This window comes from Eptatretus burgeri, chromosome 8 (genome assembly GCF_056783735.1).
Source record: "Eptatretus burgeri isolate ZD-2024b chromosome 8, Ebu_testis_v1, whole genome shotgun sequence".
NCBI lineage: Eukaryota > Metazoa > Chordata > Myxini > Myxiniformes > Myxinidae > Eptatretus > Eptatretus burgeri.
Window position 1 is genome coordinate 90,684,598 of NC_140968.1, and position 17,660 is coordinate 90,702,257.

The 17,660-nt window shown below is 41.3% G+C and overlaps 2 protein-coding genes across 10 annotated transcripts in view; one reads left to right on the forward strand and one right to left on the reverse strand.

Annotated features, from left to right (window-relative positions):
• LOC147022258 (transmembrane channel-like protein 6) overlaps positions 1-14,548 on the forward strand; it is a 76,273-nt gene extending 61,725 nt beyond the window's left edge. For 6 of the 9 annotated variants that reach the window (XM_085892955.1, XM_085892950.1, XM_085892952.1 and 3 more), the window contains exons 12-17: positions 1,344-1,454; positions 2,672-2,747; positions 2,857-2,987; positions 4,605-4,772; positions 11,216-11,294; positions 11,740-11,974. In XM_085892955.1, the coding sequence (XP_085749081.1) occupies positions 1,344-1,454; positions 2,672-2,747; positions 2,857-2,987; positions 4,605-4,772; positions 11,216-11,294; positions 11,740-11,832 (658 nt within the window). In that variant the 3' untranslated portion in view covers positions 11,833-11,974. Of the gene's footprint in view, positions 1-1,343; positions 1,455-2,671; positions 2,748-2,856; positions 2,988-4,604; positions 4,773-11,215; positions 11,295-11,739; positions 11,975-12,923 lie in introns of those variants that run through there. The other 3 variants (XM_085892956.1, XM_085892958.1, XM_085892959.1) reach the window with 3 other exon arrangements.
• GDE1 (glycerophosphodiester phosphodiesterase 1) overlaps positions 11,975-17,660 on the reverse strand; it is a 36,481-nt gene continuing 30,795 nt past the window's right edge. Inside the window, exon 6 of the mRNA XM_085892964.1 lies at positions 11,975-12,212. Coding sequence (XP_085749090.1) covers positions 12,065-12,212 — 148 coding nt within the window. The 3' untranslated portion in view covers positions 11,975-12,064. The remainder of the gene's footprint in view (positions 12,213-17,660) is intronic.

Genomic DNA, 17,660 nt, shown 5'->3' on the forward strand with positions numbered 1-17,660 from the left:
GTCAAAGAAAGCCAGCATGGAGCGGAGGGAGACATTGTTGGTGCCCACTGTGAAGAAAACGAAAGGTTCAGTCATCAGCCAGAAAGGTTATGGCAAGTGTTTTAGAACCTTCACAGTTTCATTCACATGGAACGTCTTGAACGTGGGAAAACCGTCGATGCACAGTATCGCAGTGACTTGTTTTTCAATTAAGAGAGACGAGTTGTTTCAGGGTAGATGAGGGATAGATATGCATTCTCAGGATGTGACTTTACTGCACGATAATGCTTGCTTTCGTGTATTTTGTGAAAATAATATACAGAGTCCAGGCTCGTGGAGGAGCGAGAACATAGAACGTATCAGGATGCAACAGAACAAAACGAACAACAAAGGGAGGGGAAGAAACACACAACAGCAGGGCTGGTTGAGGGACAAAATAAAGAGATGCTTTGAAGATAAGGGTGGTGAGGAACAATGAGGGACAGGGGAGAACACAGGGGATGGAGAAGATGGATACAGAAGCAAAACTCTCAGGAAGGAAAACCAGAAAGGTTGAAAATAGTTGATCCTGGGGAGAGTCAATGGAGGTCGAAAAGAACATGGTTTTTTTTTACGGTGGTGGACAGCTGTCTTAAAAAATCTGGAGGGAAGAATGAGATTGAAGATGATTGGGGACATTTATTCTACAGGTGGGAGAAAAGCGGAGAGTAATTATTCTGGATTTTGAGAGTTTCACCAGAAGGGGGTTTCACCCAGTAGAAACCTGATAGGGATGGGGAGCAGGGGACGGAGGACGGAAAAAGCAAAGGGTGCAAGAGTAGAATGGAGGCGGTAGAAGACACAGACAAACCAGTGACCTGTCTGCGATAGGTTAAGTGATAGACCCATAAACCCAGCTTCATCGTGGGACATTTTAATGTGGCAAATGTGTCCAGTACTGCTCTCGCAGAGATGAGCGAAGAAGTGTTAAATCAACTCCCAACGCAGTTTTGTCCCGTAACCTTGTGATATCCGTGTCTTCGAATCAATGAAAGGAAAATCTGCATAGCATCAAATAGGATGTCAAAGTGTGGGTCCTGAAATGATTGCAGACTCATGTCAAACGTTTACACACAGGTGCCACGAGATCAATGGGATGTTTGTATATGTAGCAGGGGAATACCTTGACAAATCGGTGGTTTCATGAACTTCCATGTAGTTTTCGATTTGCTGATAATAATAATAATAAAGTCCATGCCAACCTTGAACTACCCTCATACATCCACAAATATATATTTTTTTAATTATTTGGAATTTTGACTACACTAACACACACCACACACATCCTTCCTTATCTGTTTTTTTTTTTTTTATTTAATTCACAGACTCGTTACTGGTGGATGCCAGCAAAATTATGCACAAAGAGATTCCCAAAGGTCGGAGTTTGACATTGCCCGAAACGTACTGGACCTCATTTACGGGCAAACGCTTGTCTGGTATGCTATGTCCACGTGGCCAAAGGACTACATCTGTATTACATATGCAAAGGGGATAGGGTAGATAATTTCAAACCAACAGAAAGGGTAGACAAAGTGGGGAGGTTCAGGAAGAGGACAGAGAATTGAAAAGAATGACAAGAGGGAACAGAAAGGAGAAATAATGTTCAGATAAGATGGGGAGTAAGGGCAAGGTTCCACTAATTTACACCTGTATTGTATATTGTCGTAAATCCTCAATCACGCTTTCAATTATTTCCGATTACCTGTATCACCGGATACATGTTGTACCCTCTCTTCCAATGGTCAATGGTACTTGTGAAGTGCTTTTTCAGTCGATTCGTTTTTGGGGCATTTCAACGTTACGATCCAGCAAAGTATAGTGATGTAAATCTATACCGGATGCAGAACTACCGGCAGAAAGGCAGGAAGGAGAGGGAAGAAGTTATTTTCTAGACCTCATTTGATTGGCCGTTACTTCAATCCACGCAACACAGCAGAAAAGCGTCTCTGTGCAAAGGAGCCAATTTTAAAAGCAGCATGATCATTCATGTCCCTGATGTCAGGTCAAAGATGAACTCTGATTGGTCAATGGATTCTCACAATAAGCATACAGTCATCAGAAACAGACTGAGCTTTATTCCAGTGTGAAAGATGGACGGGCAGTCAGGCTGAGCTCAAAATAATTTGGATATCAGCAATTAGCTCACTGTCTCGACCACCACATTAGCGGTGTCAGAAGTCCCCCAAAAGGAGGGCAACATGGCATGGATGTACGCACACTCGCCTTGAAGCTGTCTTGCTTGGGTTTGAATCTCGGCCCAGGTACAAACTGTCGTCCTGTTGTTTCACAGGCAGGGTGATTCATCAATTGTGTGTGCCGTCCCTCGGATGGACGTTAAACTGTTTTTTTCATGTGACGACATTAGTTGGTGGATGTTAAAGATCTCACGGTGAACTATCACCGGCACCATGGCTGAATTCCAAATTCCTGCCCTAACCTTAGTCGAACGCCGGGCCTGGTCAGCCGGTTCGTGGAAGACTTGGGCCGTTTCCCCCGGCCTACCCTACAAGAACGTGGGAACAATTGTGGCCGTTAAAGAAGAAGTCCCCCAAAGTTCGGACAAAAATGCCCCGTGTCACAACCAGTTGAACAAGGTGCTTGCCTTTTGTACATATCGGACGTGTGACTTAAAATGGAACATCTGCATTTTTAGGTTGGGTGCCTTTTTTTCTCCCCTACTTCCGGCTGTGCAGTTATTAAAACTGTTGCTGCTCTTCTACATTAAGAAGGTAACACTTCACTGAAAAATTTGGAAAACAAAGTTATTGCAGTAACAACAGAAAAAACAACCATCAACGGAAACACGTGATTTGACTGAAAGAAAATATCTCATTTCAGGAAAGCTTGTTCAGGAATTGCCAACAACCTGCAATTCCATGGATGGCGAGGAAAATGAGCACCGTGTTCGTGTCCCTGCAATTTTTCCCAGCCTTCTTTGGAGCAGTCGCTGTGGTATTCATCCTTTGGAGGTACGTGGATGAAATGTAGACTATGAAAAAGAAAAAAAAAAGAAAAAAAAACTTTACTCCGAACAAAAGTGGAGCTCTGGATTGATACTGCAAGCTCAAAGTATTTTCATTAGGTCTGCATACAGCATAAGCAAACCAATTTTTCAAGTGGTTTCACCTCCAAAAAAAAAACAAAGGAATGGTCGCGTGAGTAGTGCTAGCACACAGCCCGCAAATTGTGATTGAGAAGCTCATTTCCAATGAAGTCATTTCCGAAAGTACCCAAAGCCTGTACCCGAACGAGGAAGTACAGGAAGTAAAATCTGGCCACTGTTGATCGAGAATTTGATGACCAAGAAGCAGCTGCATTACCTCTGATAGTTCTAGGTTGGAGGCGGCATCAAAGACGGAGGGCATTTGGGGAGTACCACAGGCTAGTCCAAGAAATGAAACTGTATACACTGAGGTTTTCCCAGAATTTCAAGATGTCAAAGGAACAGCTTGGAATATTGCTGGAGATTTCCGGTTATTCACTCAAATTTCTTTGGGTGGACACTATTGTGTGAATAAGTGGTAGTATCATGGTAGTATCACGAGGCTCTGATCAAAGCAAACAGCAATGCTCGCAAATAAAATTATTAATTAATTAATCCATGAACCATGCTCCATACAGAGAATCAGCAGTTTCTTAGCTATGGTTACAATACTGGATGGGTCACCACTCGGACAACCCAGGCAAGACAGTTAAGTGGTGAGTGTGCGTACCTGGTAGGCTATCCTGCCAGCCAAATAAAAATATAACCAACTAGAATGGCACTCGGTAGAGCACATACCTCCGCTAGACTGCAGTTGTGTATCCCACTGATAGGCCGGATCGACATCTCGACCTGAACCAAAATCTAATCGGCTTGTTCTTCTCAACTACCCAAATCATCCACCATTTTTTGTCGTAACTCGTCCACAACGCTTCGAAATATCGTGCTGTACTCCACATAGTTTTTGGCCCTCTCTCTCTCATTGGTGAACAATCGCTTAAACATTATAGTACAGTACCAGGATCCATCCGGATCTTCACCAAATTCGAATCAATTCGTCAAACACCCAACTTGTCGACCAAGTTTCGTCTGAATCGGTCCATAACTTTTTGAGATATGCTGCTCACAGAAAGACAGACAGACAAACAGGGGTGAACACATAACCTCCGTCCATCGTCGGTAGCGGAGGTACGTAATTAAATTTTCAAAATTTTGTCGCTCGACAATTTCTTTGCTTCTGGTGTGCAATCGTCCACAACCAATGCATCCATTTTATTCGCTCACTTCGCCAATGTGGATTTGCTAATGGTGTGCATACACCTAATATATACTGAATGTTGTGCTTTTATCAAAGGTCCAGATATCAGACACTGGAAAATATAATCTAGCATCAAATTAGAAAACAATTATATCCTTAGACATTATAATTATATTAAGCAATATTTTAAACGATGTCTGAAGATATAGTTCAAAATGTCTTTAAAACACAGACATCTTGGAATCACCCTGAAGTTTGCAGATGAAGAATGTTTTTCAGGCTTCTTTGAGGTTACTGTAGACAAAGGCTTGAATAACCTTGAATGGTCTTGCTTTTTAACTCCAGGCAACAGCCATCAAAATCCTGCGGTCCATTTCGTGGTCTTCAGGTGCCATATGATGCTATTGAGGTGTGGACGACCGCAACAAGCCCAAAGTTCTCTGCTGTCATTTGGATCTTTCACAACATCATTGAAAACCCCATTTTCTTACTCGTCTGCGCTGGACTAATCATGTAAGAGTATTCTGCTTCACCTGCAGACTTCTCAACACCTACAATGCACCAAAACTACATGGCATTCAAGAAAATTCTGTCTAAACAAAATATCTGAAACCCATTAGTATTGTCATCGTTATCATCATCCTGATTTACCATCATGCTCGATACTGTGCATTGGTTCTGCCGAGGAAAAAATGTAACTATTTAATTATCTGTTGTTGCAATTACTTGTGGATTAATGCTTTCAGGAAGATTACATCACAACAGAGGTGAACCAGAGGTGCAAGCAATGACAACTAGGCTCAAGATTATAAATTGCTTCACTGTCAGCCAGCCTCAGACTGGGCATCCTTCATCGTGTATGGTCTTTCCTTGGCCAATCTGAACTTTTGAGAACCTACAAGGCCTTCATTTACAGATTGATGGGGGGTACTTCTCTCCCCTTTGAGCTGGCACCCCTGCCGCACACCTTGCCTTTCTTGATGTCATGGAAAGCAAGGTTCTCAAAATCATTGGGATCTCCCTCGACGAAGCTGAGTATCTCGGCCTGTTACTCTCACATCGCAGACAGGTTGATGGCCTCTCTGTATTCAACTGCCTCCTTTTTGGTGTTGCACCCTCTTCCTTATCTTGGCTGTGTGCCTCCCAGGTTTTTCAGGGCGCACACGGTCTGCCAGTAATACTCTTATTGTTAAACTCCCAAAATCCAGGCTCATTGATCACCTCCACTCATTTGTTCCTCTTTTCTCTCACTTGTGGAACCAAATTCCCTCAATCTCTTCAATCCCATTCTTCCCCCCAGCACTTTAAGACAGCTGTTCACCACTACCTCAGGTCCGTACATCATGATCTCTTCTACCCCCAAATGACATTATTCCCTAACACTCACTTTTTTCAGGTTGTTGTAACCCCCCCCCTGCCCCTCCCCCTTCACACTCCCTCACCTCTTTTAGTTTGTTAGTTGGTTTGTTCCTTTTCTGTTTCATCCTCACTTTCCTCCCCTTCCTCTTCTGGATATGTTGCAATTTGTTCATCCTCATGTGTCCCTTCTTCCGCTCCCCATGATCTCACTCTCACTTCTACTCTGCTGTTGGTGTTTCTGCCCTTCCATTTTGTTCCCTTCTATGCTGCTCTTCCACGAGCCTCCATCTTGTAAACAAAACAAAAAAAGTCCAGCTTGCTAGTATCCTGTGTTGGAGTGGCGATCCGTCCAGGATTGTGCCCAAGAGCCAAGGCGACGGCTTCAGCAGCACCAACGCTCTGCAAAGAGTGGGGTCTCTGGATGGATGGATGGATGGATGGATGGATGTGTCAAACTTCTGCTAATAAGCAGATTTTTGCATTCTCCTCACCCCCTAAAAAACGGTTTATTACATTAAGTAATAATCAATGCTGTTATCACTCGTTTTATATTTAATGGTGAATTAAAAACATGAGCGTCTTGTTGGAACGGTGACCGAGGATGGTAATTCAGAAGCAGAAATGCGGATAGATAGGGGTAGCCGACCTTTACGGTCTGAAGACTGTGGCACTGACAGAGGCTGCACTTCTGCAAAGACAACTGGGTCAGGAGGATAGTGGGAATGAAGAAGGTGGATGAACTGAGGGAGGAGATTGGATGTGAGGATGAGTTTGAGCGAGGAATTGGTAGAGCCAGCTTCGATGGGCTGGGCACCTTGTGCGGATGGAGTAAGATAGAAGGGCAAAGAAAGTGGACAGGTTGAGGGAGCAAGGTCAGAGAGTAAGAGATAGACTTCGGATGAAATGGGAAGATTGTGTGAGGAGGGATGTAAGTAACATGGGAGTCGTGGGAGAGTGAAGAGAGTTGGCTGGGGATAAACAGCAGTGGAGTAATGAGGCAGCAGCAGCATGGTACCATTCGGCCTCTGGTTATAAAAAGGGAAATAAGGAGGAAGAAGAGGAAGAAGAAGAAGGGGCGATTTAAAAACTTTTAAACAATTACCTGCAAAAAAACACCTTGTACGTGTGCAAGGGCAGAATGCTTTACTTTTTGTTGTTGTTGTCATGTTTACATGAAACAAAGTTGGGGACCCAAGTATAAAGGGTCATTCCGTGCCAACTCACTGAAGGGTCCCCAGGTCACCTCCTCAGATTTTGCTGGAAAAATTCTTAAATGTAGATCTATATGGCTCTACCCACCATGCAAAAGATTAGCTTTCAATTCCTCATAGTTTAAAAAATATCTATCTCTAGAGACCTTTGAAATTTGGCCCTAAAAATACCAAATGTGAAAAATGCATTTTTTTTTCAACTTCAGGGGCTTATAATTTTATAATGGACTCCTCTAGAAAGTTAATATTGCAAATATTTACTAATTGGCATCCAAATTTTTCAATTATGGCATCAGATAGCCTCTGGGATGCATATTTCTCACTCTATAGGAAGCTAAAAATGGCTTTTGGGCCAAAACGAGCTAAAATAAGGTGAAACTATAGGAGCCCTCCTGAAAATATGGAACAACTTTGAATTTTTTCCTCATAACACAGTGATTATAGGGTCATTATCTCTCCATAGATACATTTTTGCTGGGATAATACAGTTAGGTGATGAATTATAAAAGTTTTAACATAAGCCCTTGCCTCCGAGGGCTCTAAAATGGACCAATTTTGTCCCCTGGTTTGACCATGTGGCAAAGGGTTTAGGATCTTCATTTTTTTCTAAAGATTGCCTCATATAAGATGTGTCTACTGACCGAATAATTTTATCTAACGCCCATGGCTTCATAGTAAAATAAATTTTTATTTACATGCACGTTTTATAATAATTATTCACTTTTTTCATATTCAGAAGTTTATAAATCTTAAATGGAACTATCCAGGAAAGGGGTACTGCAGAATTTTATAAACTGGTATACAAAATTTCAGAATGTCTCTAGAAAGCACATACTCCTAGTTTTAGGAATCCAAATATGGCAATTTGGCCCACTTGGTACAAAACAAGGTGAACTTGCAGGGGTGCGCATGAGGCTAAATTATGCTTCTTATTAGACATTAGTGATAAGGATGTTATTTATTCAAAAATACATGCTAATGATTACTTTTGTAAGTGATTGCAAATTATAAATTAGAACAAATTTTTACTTTTGTAAGTGATTGCAAATTATAAATTAGAACAAATTTGATTAGTTGAATCACAGCTTTTTTATTTACAGATATACAGACAATGAATATTAGTAATTTTTATACCTTAGAAAACTCTTTAATGACCTTTCATCTTTTATGACATTCATTATCATGATTATCTAGCACTCAGAGGCACACAATTTTACATCTTAGAAAACAGGTCTTGAACATGCTTAAAGTCATGCTGTGACAGTTGGTACTGACGTCCACCAGATTTTATGTCAGGGACCTCAACCACACAAAGAATGTCGAGTAATGGCACCCAGCATTGATCTTTCTTTTTTTCTGGAGGCCATGAGAATATTCACCATTTTTGGTCAAAGTGGCATTTTCAACTTCCTACAGATAGAAACATATGCATTTGTCAGGCATTCTGATAACAGATCCTTAAATTTCATATGCCAGTTTATAAATATCTGCAGTATCACATTGCTAGTGTTCAGTTTCAGATTTATAAGCTCATGAATATGAAAAAAGTGAATAATTATTTAAAAAAACGTGCATCTAAATAAAAAATTATTTTAACATGAAGCCATTGGCGTTAGATAAAATGATTCGGTCAGTAGACACATCTTATATGAGGCAATCTTTAGAAAAAAAATGAAGATCCTAAACCCCGAGCCAGATGGTCAAACCAGGGGACAAAATTGGTCCATTTTAGAGCCCTCGGAGTCAAGGGCTTATGGTAAAACTTTCATAATTCTTCACCTAACTGTATTATCCCAACAAAAATGTATCTATGGATAGATAATGACCCTATAATCACTGTGTTATGAGGAAAAAATTCAAAGTTGTTCCATCTTTTCAGGAGGGCTACAAAAGTTTCACCTTATTTTAGCTCGTTTTGGCCCAAAAGCAATTTTTAGCTTCCTATAGAGTGAGAAATATGCATCCCAGAGGCTATCTGATGCCATAGTTGAAAAATTTTGATGCCAATTAGTGAATATTTGCAATATTAACTTTCTAGAGGAGTCCATTATAAAATTATAAGCCCCTGAAGTTGAAAAAAAATGCGTTTTTCACATTTGGCATTTTTAGGGCCAAATTTCAAAGGTCTCTAGAGATAGATATTTTTTAAACTATGAGAAATTGAAAGCTAATCTTTTGCCTGGTGGGTAGAACCATATAGAGCTACATTTAAGAATTTTTCCAGCAAAATCTGAGGAGGTGACCTGGGGAGGTTTTTGAAATTTAGGTGAGTTGGCATACAAAATGCATACAAAATGCTCACGGATTCAATACGAGAAAAAAATATGACATTTATAGAGAAAGAGCACTGCAGTAAACCATTGAATTTAATTTGAACCATTACCTGCTTCCAAGGGGAGCGTAATACCCCCTCCTTCTGGTGAGGATAACCAAAGCACTTGCACTATAGGACATACACAATGCAAACTAGAGGGGGAGCACTCGGTAGAGTGCAAAACCTCCGCCGCCAATACTGCTGGGTCACTGAAGTGAACCTGATATCCTATTCATTGTAGGTCAAAACGGATCAGACTCTACTGAACCACAATTGAATAAACTAAACGAGATCGACGCACATGTAGAAATGCCAAAAAAAAAAAAAAATCGAAATTTTTTTGAAAAAAAAGTTGCAAAATTTGTTGTTTTTTTCTGTAACAAATTTTTTTTTGGGGGGGGTTGGAAATCACTTAAAACATGTAGAAATGCAAAAAAAAATTCAAATATTTTTCAAATAAAATCGAAATTTTTTTGAAAAAAAGTTGCAAAATTTTCTTTTTATTTCTCTAACAAATTTTTTTTTTTTTTGGTTGGAAATCACTTAAAACATGTAGAAATGCAAAAACAAAAATTCAAATATTTTTTTCAAAACGGCCGCCATAACGGCCATATTGGACTTGGGACCAAGTCCAAAATCTAATGGATTCTTGGACCATACCTAATCCCCCCACCAAGTTTCGTCGAAATCCGTTGAGGAGTTTTTCCGTAATACTGTTCACAAACAAACAAATAAACAGACAGGAGTGAAAACAGTAACCTCCGTCCATCTTCGATGGCTTTGGTTAATAATCTCCACAGCTGACTTGAAATCGTCTCTCCTACCACCACCGGGTGGCACGATACGGTACACATTTATATGAAGAATTTGCACCCCTCCCCCCCTCCCCCCCACTACATGACTTTTAACACCTAAAACTTTCCTGGTCACACCCAAAGAGCAACCATCAAATTTCTACTCGTTCTGTTAAGCGGTTCAGCAGTGCATATATAAAAGACACACACACACACACACACACACACACACACACACACACACACACACACACACACACACACACACACACACACACACACACACACACTTGAGTCAATCGGACAAGTGTAGATTCTGCAAGGTAGAAACAGAAAGCACAACACACCTACCAGAATGAAAAAAATTCATGTCAGAGCCGCTGTATACACAAAGACACAACAACACATCTGCATAAATTTCAATAACTCAGTTTCAAAAAACTCATGGAAACATGAACCAAAAGTGATAATTGAAAAGAAAGAAGTAACGCTCACATACAACCTGATGACCCCATCGAGCGTGAACATAGAAAACAAAGCATTGCGATCGCATTTAGTTACAAAAAATATAAGACAGCATTGCTTATTGAGGTTTCAATACCCAGTGATTTTGGCTTAAACAATGCAGAAATCAAGAAAATGACCAAATACCACAATCTCAGAAATGAAGTCAAAATATCTTGGAAGCTGAAGAATGCCAAAATTGTACCAATGATAAATGGAGCAACGGGAATGATAGGAAGAACATTACAGAGATCTTACAAACCATCCCTGGGAATATTACAAACAAACTGCAACTGGAAGCTGTCCGGGGCTCAGTTATGATCCTGAAAAAAGCCCTCGGAACAAAACTTTGAGAACAAGAAAACTTTTCAGCTTGGTCCATGAATCACGATCCCTTAACAAAATGGAGGTGGATATTTCGAGACATGGGAGGACTCCGTTCCACTTTCTGAAACCTGCATATGAAGATAACAACCAAACACACTGTTTATGCAGAGCGATAAAGACTAAAATCAAAGACTCAAACTCGAATTGTGTTTCTTGCTTATGGCTTAACTCCATAGATTAGAGACTTGACTTCAGTTCACAATTGTCCATCTGGATCTGGAATACCTAAAATTCCATGCACACAGCAGAGTGATATTATTATCAACTCGTTTGTCAAGTAAACATTTCCCCCAGAGTAAATGTTTCAAATGGTGACTTAAATTATGCATTCATACTTGACTCTGGCATTTCTTGCAACCCCACCTTTAATGTCACAATAACCCACAGAGTCGGGATTTACGCAAATTGGCAGATTGTGCACGGATACAGACAGATCATGGCCCTGCTGCAAAACCGTATTGAGGAGGTGAGTTCGCATGACACTGGTAAGCTCCTCTTTCTTTCTTTTTTTTTTCTTTTCTTTTCTTTCGTCCAATGACACTTTCCTTGTTATCTTTCCAAAGTTGAAGGTTTCTCCTCACCTGCGATTTGTCCTTTTCTCTCCAAAGTCGAAGCCTGTAAAATTAGCGAGACTATGCGTTCTCCGAGTGCCGTTCTAGTTTCAATTGAATTGTGCACTTGAACACTACAGAACACCAATCGTATACTTGTCACTTTCAAAAACCTTAAGTTTAGCAGGACTTGGACCAAAATATTACGGTATTTTACATCATCTCGACAAATCGAATTTGGTGCTCGCAGACACCACCGAGGTCCTTTTTACCCTCAAAGACTGTGTGGGATCATATGTTCTATGAACTCTCCAGTTAGTAAAGAGACTGGTGATAAACTGAATTCCTTTCTTGATACAGGAAAGAATGGACAAGAATTTTTTGTTGGAACAGCTAAAGATGGTGCAAGGGACGTGCACAAGAGCTGGGAAACAGCACGAGATCAGGAAATGACACAAATCAAAACTTCCTGCCATGCGGTAAAGGACATGAAATACCGTGGACCACCCACCCGGTCGAAGCATTGCTTTATTTGTACCGATTCTTCATTACCAACAATTAACCTGGTAAAACAAATAAAAGATATCCAAAACAATGGAGATGTACTTGTTGTTTATTTCAATAAAATATTTTGGCTTCACGTTACTTATTGCAGCCTCAATTAATTATATCTGAGCAAACAGTGTTAGTAATGTGGTTCGCAGTCCTCAACAAGGCTGTCTGTGATGCAAGAACAGTCCAGAACGTTTCTGAAATAAGCTTTCTCAATGGCCTGGTTCACAGTCCAAATGATGACTTCGACTCCTCTTTTCGCCCAAAAATCGACGTCATCCCTGGAAAAGGTAAGAAACCGAGGATTACGAAGCAGCATCTGTTTAGCAAGTTTATTCAATCATGCATTAAAGCATAGCCCATACATAGTTGCATCATTCATCTGCAGGGAGGGGGGGGGGACTCCATTGAAACAGTTCCTTTTGTACATAATGGTGGGAATTTAGAATTTGGTCATGGTTCCTGTACACAATGGCCTACCCTCTGATTGCAAGGTTTCCTTCCCTCCTTCTTTCTCCATCTCTCTCTCTCTCTCTCTCTCTCTCTCTCTCTCTCTCTCTCTCTCTCTCTCTCTCTCTCTCTCTCTCTCTCTCTCTCTCTCTCTCTCTCTCTGTGTGTGGTGGTGTCATGGTGGCTGTATGCAGTTGTTTTGTGGTGTTGGTGAGTCGTCAATGGTTTCGTCTCTGCTCCTTACCCCTAGCCCCCCACCCCCACTCCCCCTTTCATGTTTTTTCTGCTTTGGTCTTCTCTTGAGTACCAGAGAGAAAGAGAGCAGGAGCAGGCCCATTAGGCGCGGTCTTTCACCGCCTTGATGAGGCTTTGTAAGCATTTTGTTGCTTATAATGCATTTTACTATTGATTAATTTTGATTCATTTAGTTTTGACCTTTTTGTCTGGTTTTGGAAAATAATTGTTAAATCTCCGTCATGGCAAATACACGTCCTCATTATATAATTTAACCCAGAAACATGCATTCATGTGTGTTCCGCCAGGAGGAGTCCTCACTGAGAATATCGTACGAGCAGAGGAGAGTACAATTGGGTGTGAACATGTCTGAGCTGCCTCGCAAATGAATCAAAAAGTCATAGTTTTCATGTCTGATGAAAACTTTGTTCATCTCAGTGCGGGGTTCCTGGTCCATATTTGTGAGTTTGGTTCCCTGTTCTGTGAGTGACCAGATGCCGACAATAAATACGGTATGGCATTTCTGAACTTCAAATATCCAGCAGATATATTTGAGGAATTCTCTCGGTTTCGAAACCATGTTCAGTTCGTGTTCGCAGGCTTACTGTCTGAGCTAACCCCCAAAGCAAAAGGCTGGATGGCTGGACACCTGGATTGGTGCTCATTCACATGGGAGGAAAGTGAGAAAGATGATCCCGATAGGGTGCTCAGTCATTATGAAATGTATATGTGTCCGGGAAAGAAATAGCGAATTGCCCGGCACCGGCTTAGGCAGCGGAAACAAGGCAGTCAGGAGACTTTTGATAACTTTGTCAAGGACCTGAGGATTATTCTCATGGACTGTGAGTACGCCAATTCTGAGGGCATTCTAATAAATGGTCATCACTGGCATTTATGAACCCAAGGTGCAAGAAAGGTTACTGGATCAAACAAGTTCGCATTGTACGGGATGAAGATAACTACCAGTCTGGAGTGTCAGCTATTACAGTTCAGGGTAAATCGTATCCCAAGCCTCATGCCTCGTCATCGCAGCTGCCAGCATTCAGAGCTTGTGTGTGAGCAAGATATTGGAAGCTCGGACTATGATGAGCATGACGTTTCCTTCCCTTCTCTTACCACCGATGATGCTCACCATAATGTATCTCCTTTGTCCCCCGCTGTTGCATTTGGTGAACAATCCCACGAGCTGGTTGCCCATACTATTCGCTCAGGCCGTGTTGTTAAACATCCAGACAAACTTAATCTTAAAGTTGATTCCTCATTGAAGGAGAGGAGATACCTGAATAAAGCAGTTAACCACAGAAAGTGGCATCTTTATGTTATCGTCACCGATGGATACTTCTGTGATGAAAATCGTCGTATCCAATATCCCACCATTCATATCTAACAATAAACCGGTGACACTCCTGTCTCGTTGTGGAACAGTCATTTCAAGAATGTCAATGATCCCCTAAGGAGCAGTCACGACAGGATAAAACATGGAATGAGTTTCAGTCAACAGGTATACGTGATACTTCCCGATCGTGGCGACGACACGGCGTTGAACATTTTGTTTGAGGTAAATTCCAACGATCACGAGTATCAAATGTATGCATCATCAGCCTCGTTAACATGCTTTCTCTGTGAAGCCTTTGGTCATTTCAACGATTTCTGTCCCAAAAGTTTTGTGGTTTAAAGTGTGGCGAAAATGGTCACGTAGATAAGGAATGTAAAAAGGACAAGTCTGAAGATGACGATGGTTCACGAGCGGTATTTGACGATGCAGATTGTTTCAGAAGTCAAGGATGAGACGATGTGATGATGTTTGACCAAGTTGTAAAAATGATCAACATGATGTGGTACGAGTGACAGGTTATTAGCTGCAAAATGTTGAAAACCCGGTTTCGTTCAACAACTTTAAAAATTTGACCTTTGCATAACCTTTAAAGGTCAAAAAACAATGTTGTGGATATTAAAATAAGGAAACAGGATACGTGCTATAGCTTATTGGAGTTAGTTCGTCGAAGAAGGTCGAAAACCCGGTTTGATTCCCACAACTTTGAAAATTTGACCTTTGTGAACTTTAAAGGTCAAAGGTCAAGGATTATGACCTTTGGTGCAAAACTTCCTCTGGAATATTCCAGGAACAATATAACGTCATATAGGCTATATGTTAGGGTGGTGGCTTGGAATCCTCTGATCCTGAGTTCAAAAACCCCACTCAGGTGTTGAATTAATACCAGGTGGGGTTGACTCTGCCTGTCATCCTTCCGAGGTCGGCAAAATGAGTGCCAGTATGCTAGTATACTGTGTCGGAGTGGCGACCCGTCCAGGATTGTGTCCAATAGCCAAGGAGACTGCTTAGGCAGCACCAACGCTCTGCATGGAGTATGGTCCCGATGGATGGATAGGCTATATGGCATTTCGCACTCCTCTGATGAAACATACTTTGATGAAATCAGTGTAAAAACAAACTTGAAGGGAACGCCACGGGCAAGGTGTTCGAGATAGAGCAAAATGGTTTCAAGATTTTAGGTGGGGAATGACCTCAAGATTATGCATAAAAAATATTGTCATCCAAGCTCTCAAAGTTTGGGTGGTCGTCTGATTTTTATGTCAAAATTCGCAATTTTCTAAGTTTGTGACCTTGACCTTGGGATGAAAATGAAAAATCGAGCTCCATGGGGCTATGCAGGTGCCATTGGGCTAACCAAATACCGAAACCCCTGCCAGATCCGACAAACTCCCTCGGAGAAGATGGATTTTTATGTCAAAATTCGCAATTTTCTAAGTTCGTGACCTTGTGATCTTGACACGAAAAAGAAAAATCGAGCTCCGTGGGGCTATGCAGGTGCTATTGGGCTAACCAAATACTGAAACCCCTGCCAGATTCGACAAACCCCCTCGGAGAAGATGGATTTTTATGTCAAAATTCACAATTTTCTAAGTTCGTGACCTTGTGGCCTTGACCTTGGGACGAAAATGAAAAATCGAGCTCCGTGGGGCTATGCAGGTGCCATTGGGCTAACCAAATACCGAAACCCCTGCCAGATCCGACAAACTCCCTCGGAGAAGATGTATTTTATGTCAAAATTCGCAATTTAAGTTCGTGACCTTGTGACCTTGACTTTGGGATGAAAATGAAAAATCGAGCTCCGTGGGGCTATGCAGGTGCCATTGGGCTAACTAAATACCGAAACCCCTGTCAGATTCGACAAACCCCCTCGGAGAAGATGGTTTTTTATGTCAAAATTCACAATTTTCTAAGTTCGTGACCTTGTGACCTTGACCTTGGGACGAAAATGAAAAATCGAGCTCCGTGGGGCTATGCAGGTGCTATTGTGCTAACCAAATACCGGAACCCCTGCCAGATTCGACAAACCTCCTCGGAGAAGATGTAAATTGAAATCGGCTACCCCCTAAACACGTTTTTTGGGCGTGGCTCCGCCCATAATAGGTGCACCACGCCCATTCTCAGGAAAACACAACTAGATCATGATATAAACCTCCCACCCAAATTTTTTCAGGATCGGATCAAAACCCACGGAGCTATGCTCGGGACAGACAGACAGACAGACAGACAGAGACACCAATAACGAATATAGTGGTCACTTACTGACTCGTGAACCAATACTCATACTTCAGATCCTATTAAATTGACTGAAGCTAATCCTGATGGTTTAACTGTTCATGCAGTGGGATGAATGATAATACCCTTGTTCCCAGTCTTGAAAATGGTAGCACTTCACTTCCTTTTACAGAAAATGAAGTAACCCCTAATTTTACAACTTTTATTGCTGTACCCTCATGTAGTGAAGGAATCCCCTGCCATTGAAGGAATGAGGATCCTATTGTTATTTCTAAAAAAATGAAGAGTGTCAGTTGCTAGTTTTGCTATCAGTACTGCAAAGAAGGTTGTATTGGAGGACAGTGTGGTTGCACCTCAATGTGTTCCTCATGTTTTGATCTGTATTGAAAAAAAAAAAAAGACTGAATTAGGTTCTATAATTTTTTGAAAATACTGTTCATCTCAAAGTTTGCAGTTTTATTCTGTGGTTACAAATTGTTGTATGGGTGGAGTCTGTGACGATACTTGAAGGTGCTGCTAAACCCTCAAATGAACCGTTACCATCACTAGCTACTGTGAATGAGTAGACAGTGGATGACTCATCCCTCGACTGCATAGTGCCCCTCTGCCGATGCAAATTCAAAAATTGTATTCCCGGGTGTCCAATTAAATTGGTCGACAGTGCTCCACAAGAGTGTAAAACCGAGGTTTCAACTCCTGTTGAGCAAAACGAACATTAGTGCAATGTTGATTGCACACTAGAGCTTTCCAGCAAATCCCTCGAGATACTGAAAATTCCAATAGACGAAAGAAGCTGATGTCACCGACCCTGGTGGTACCTTGTCGGATGAGGATGTCGGGGTGCCTGAGTTGTCTCAGTCTCTGTTGAATCGGCCAACGATAGCTCTTCAACTTGTATTTTTTTATTTTTTTTTAATGAATCTGATAGACAGTGAAAAGTAGTTATCAAAGATAAATTTCCTGATCTTGTCTCATTGATTCAAACAGCAAAATAAATAATTAGAAAGGCCAATGATTTTCCATTAACAAGGTTCAGAGTTTCACCGTCTCAGGAAATTAATTACGAAAGCAGGTCTTCAGATTTCACAGCACCCAATTAAGCCTTTTTGATAAGGAATGAAGAAAATCACCTTCGGTACCTGAAATATCAATGGTGGAGGTGCGAGCCACAACTGCAAAGTTCAAGTGAAAAGTTTGTTTCGGCGGAACAATATCGACGTCCTTTTATTGCAAGAAACGCACATCACTCGAACGTAAAGTACGAGTGGTGTCGCCTTTTTGAGGGACAGTGATTTTTCTGGTTGGCAGTTCGCTTTTGGCTGGCGCTGCTTTTTGTACTTAGAACAGGACTAGCACCTGAGTCATTCCTCTTCCCGGAGGATTGTTAAAGGCCGGTTCTTCTCTCTTGAATTGGTGAGTAACAATTTCCATTTCACATTATTCGATGTGTACGCGCTTAGTGAAAGTGCAGAACGAA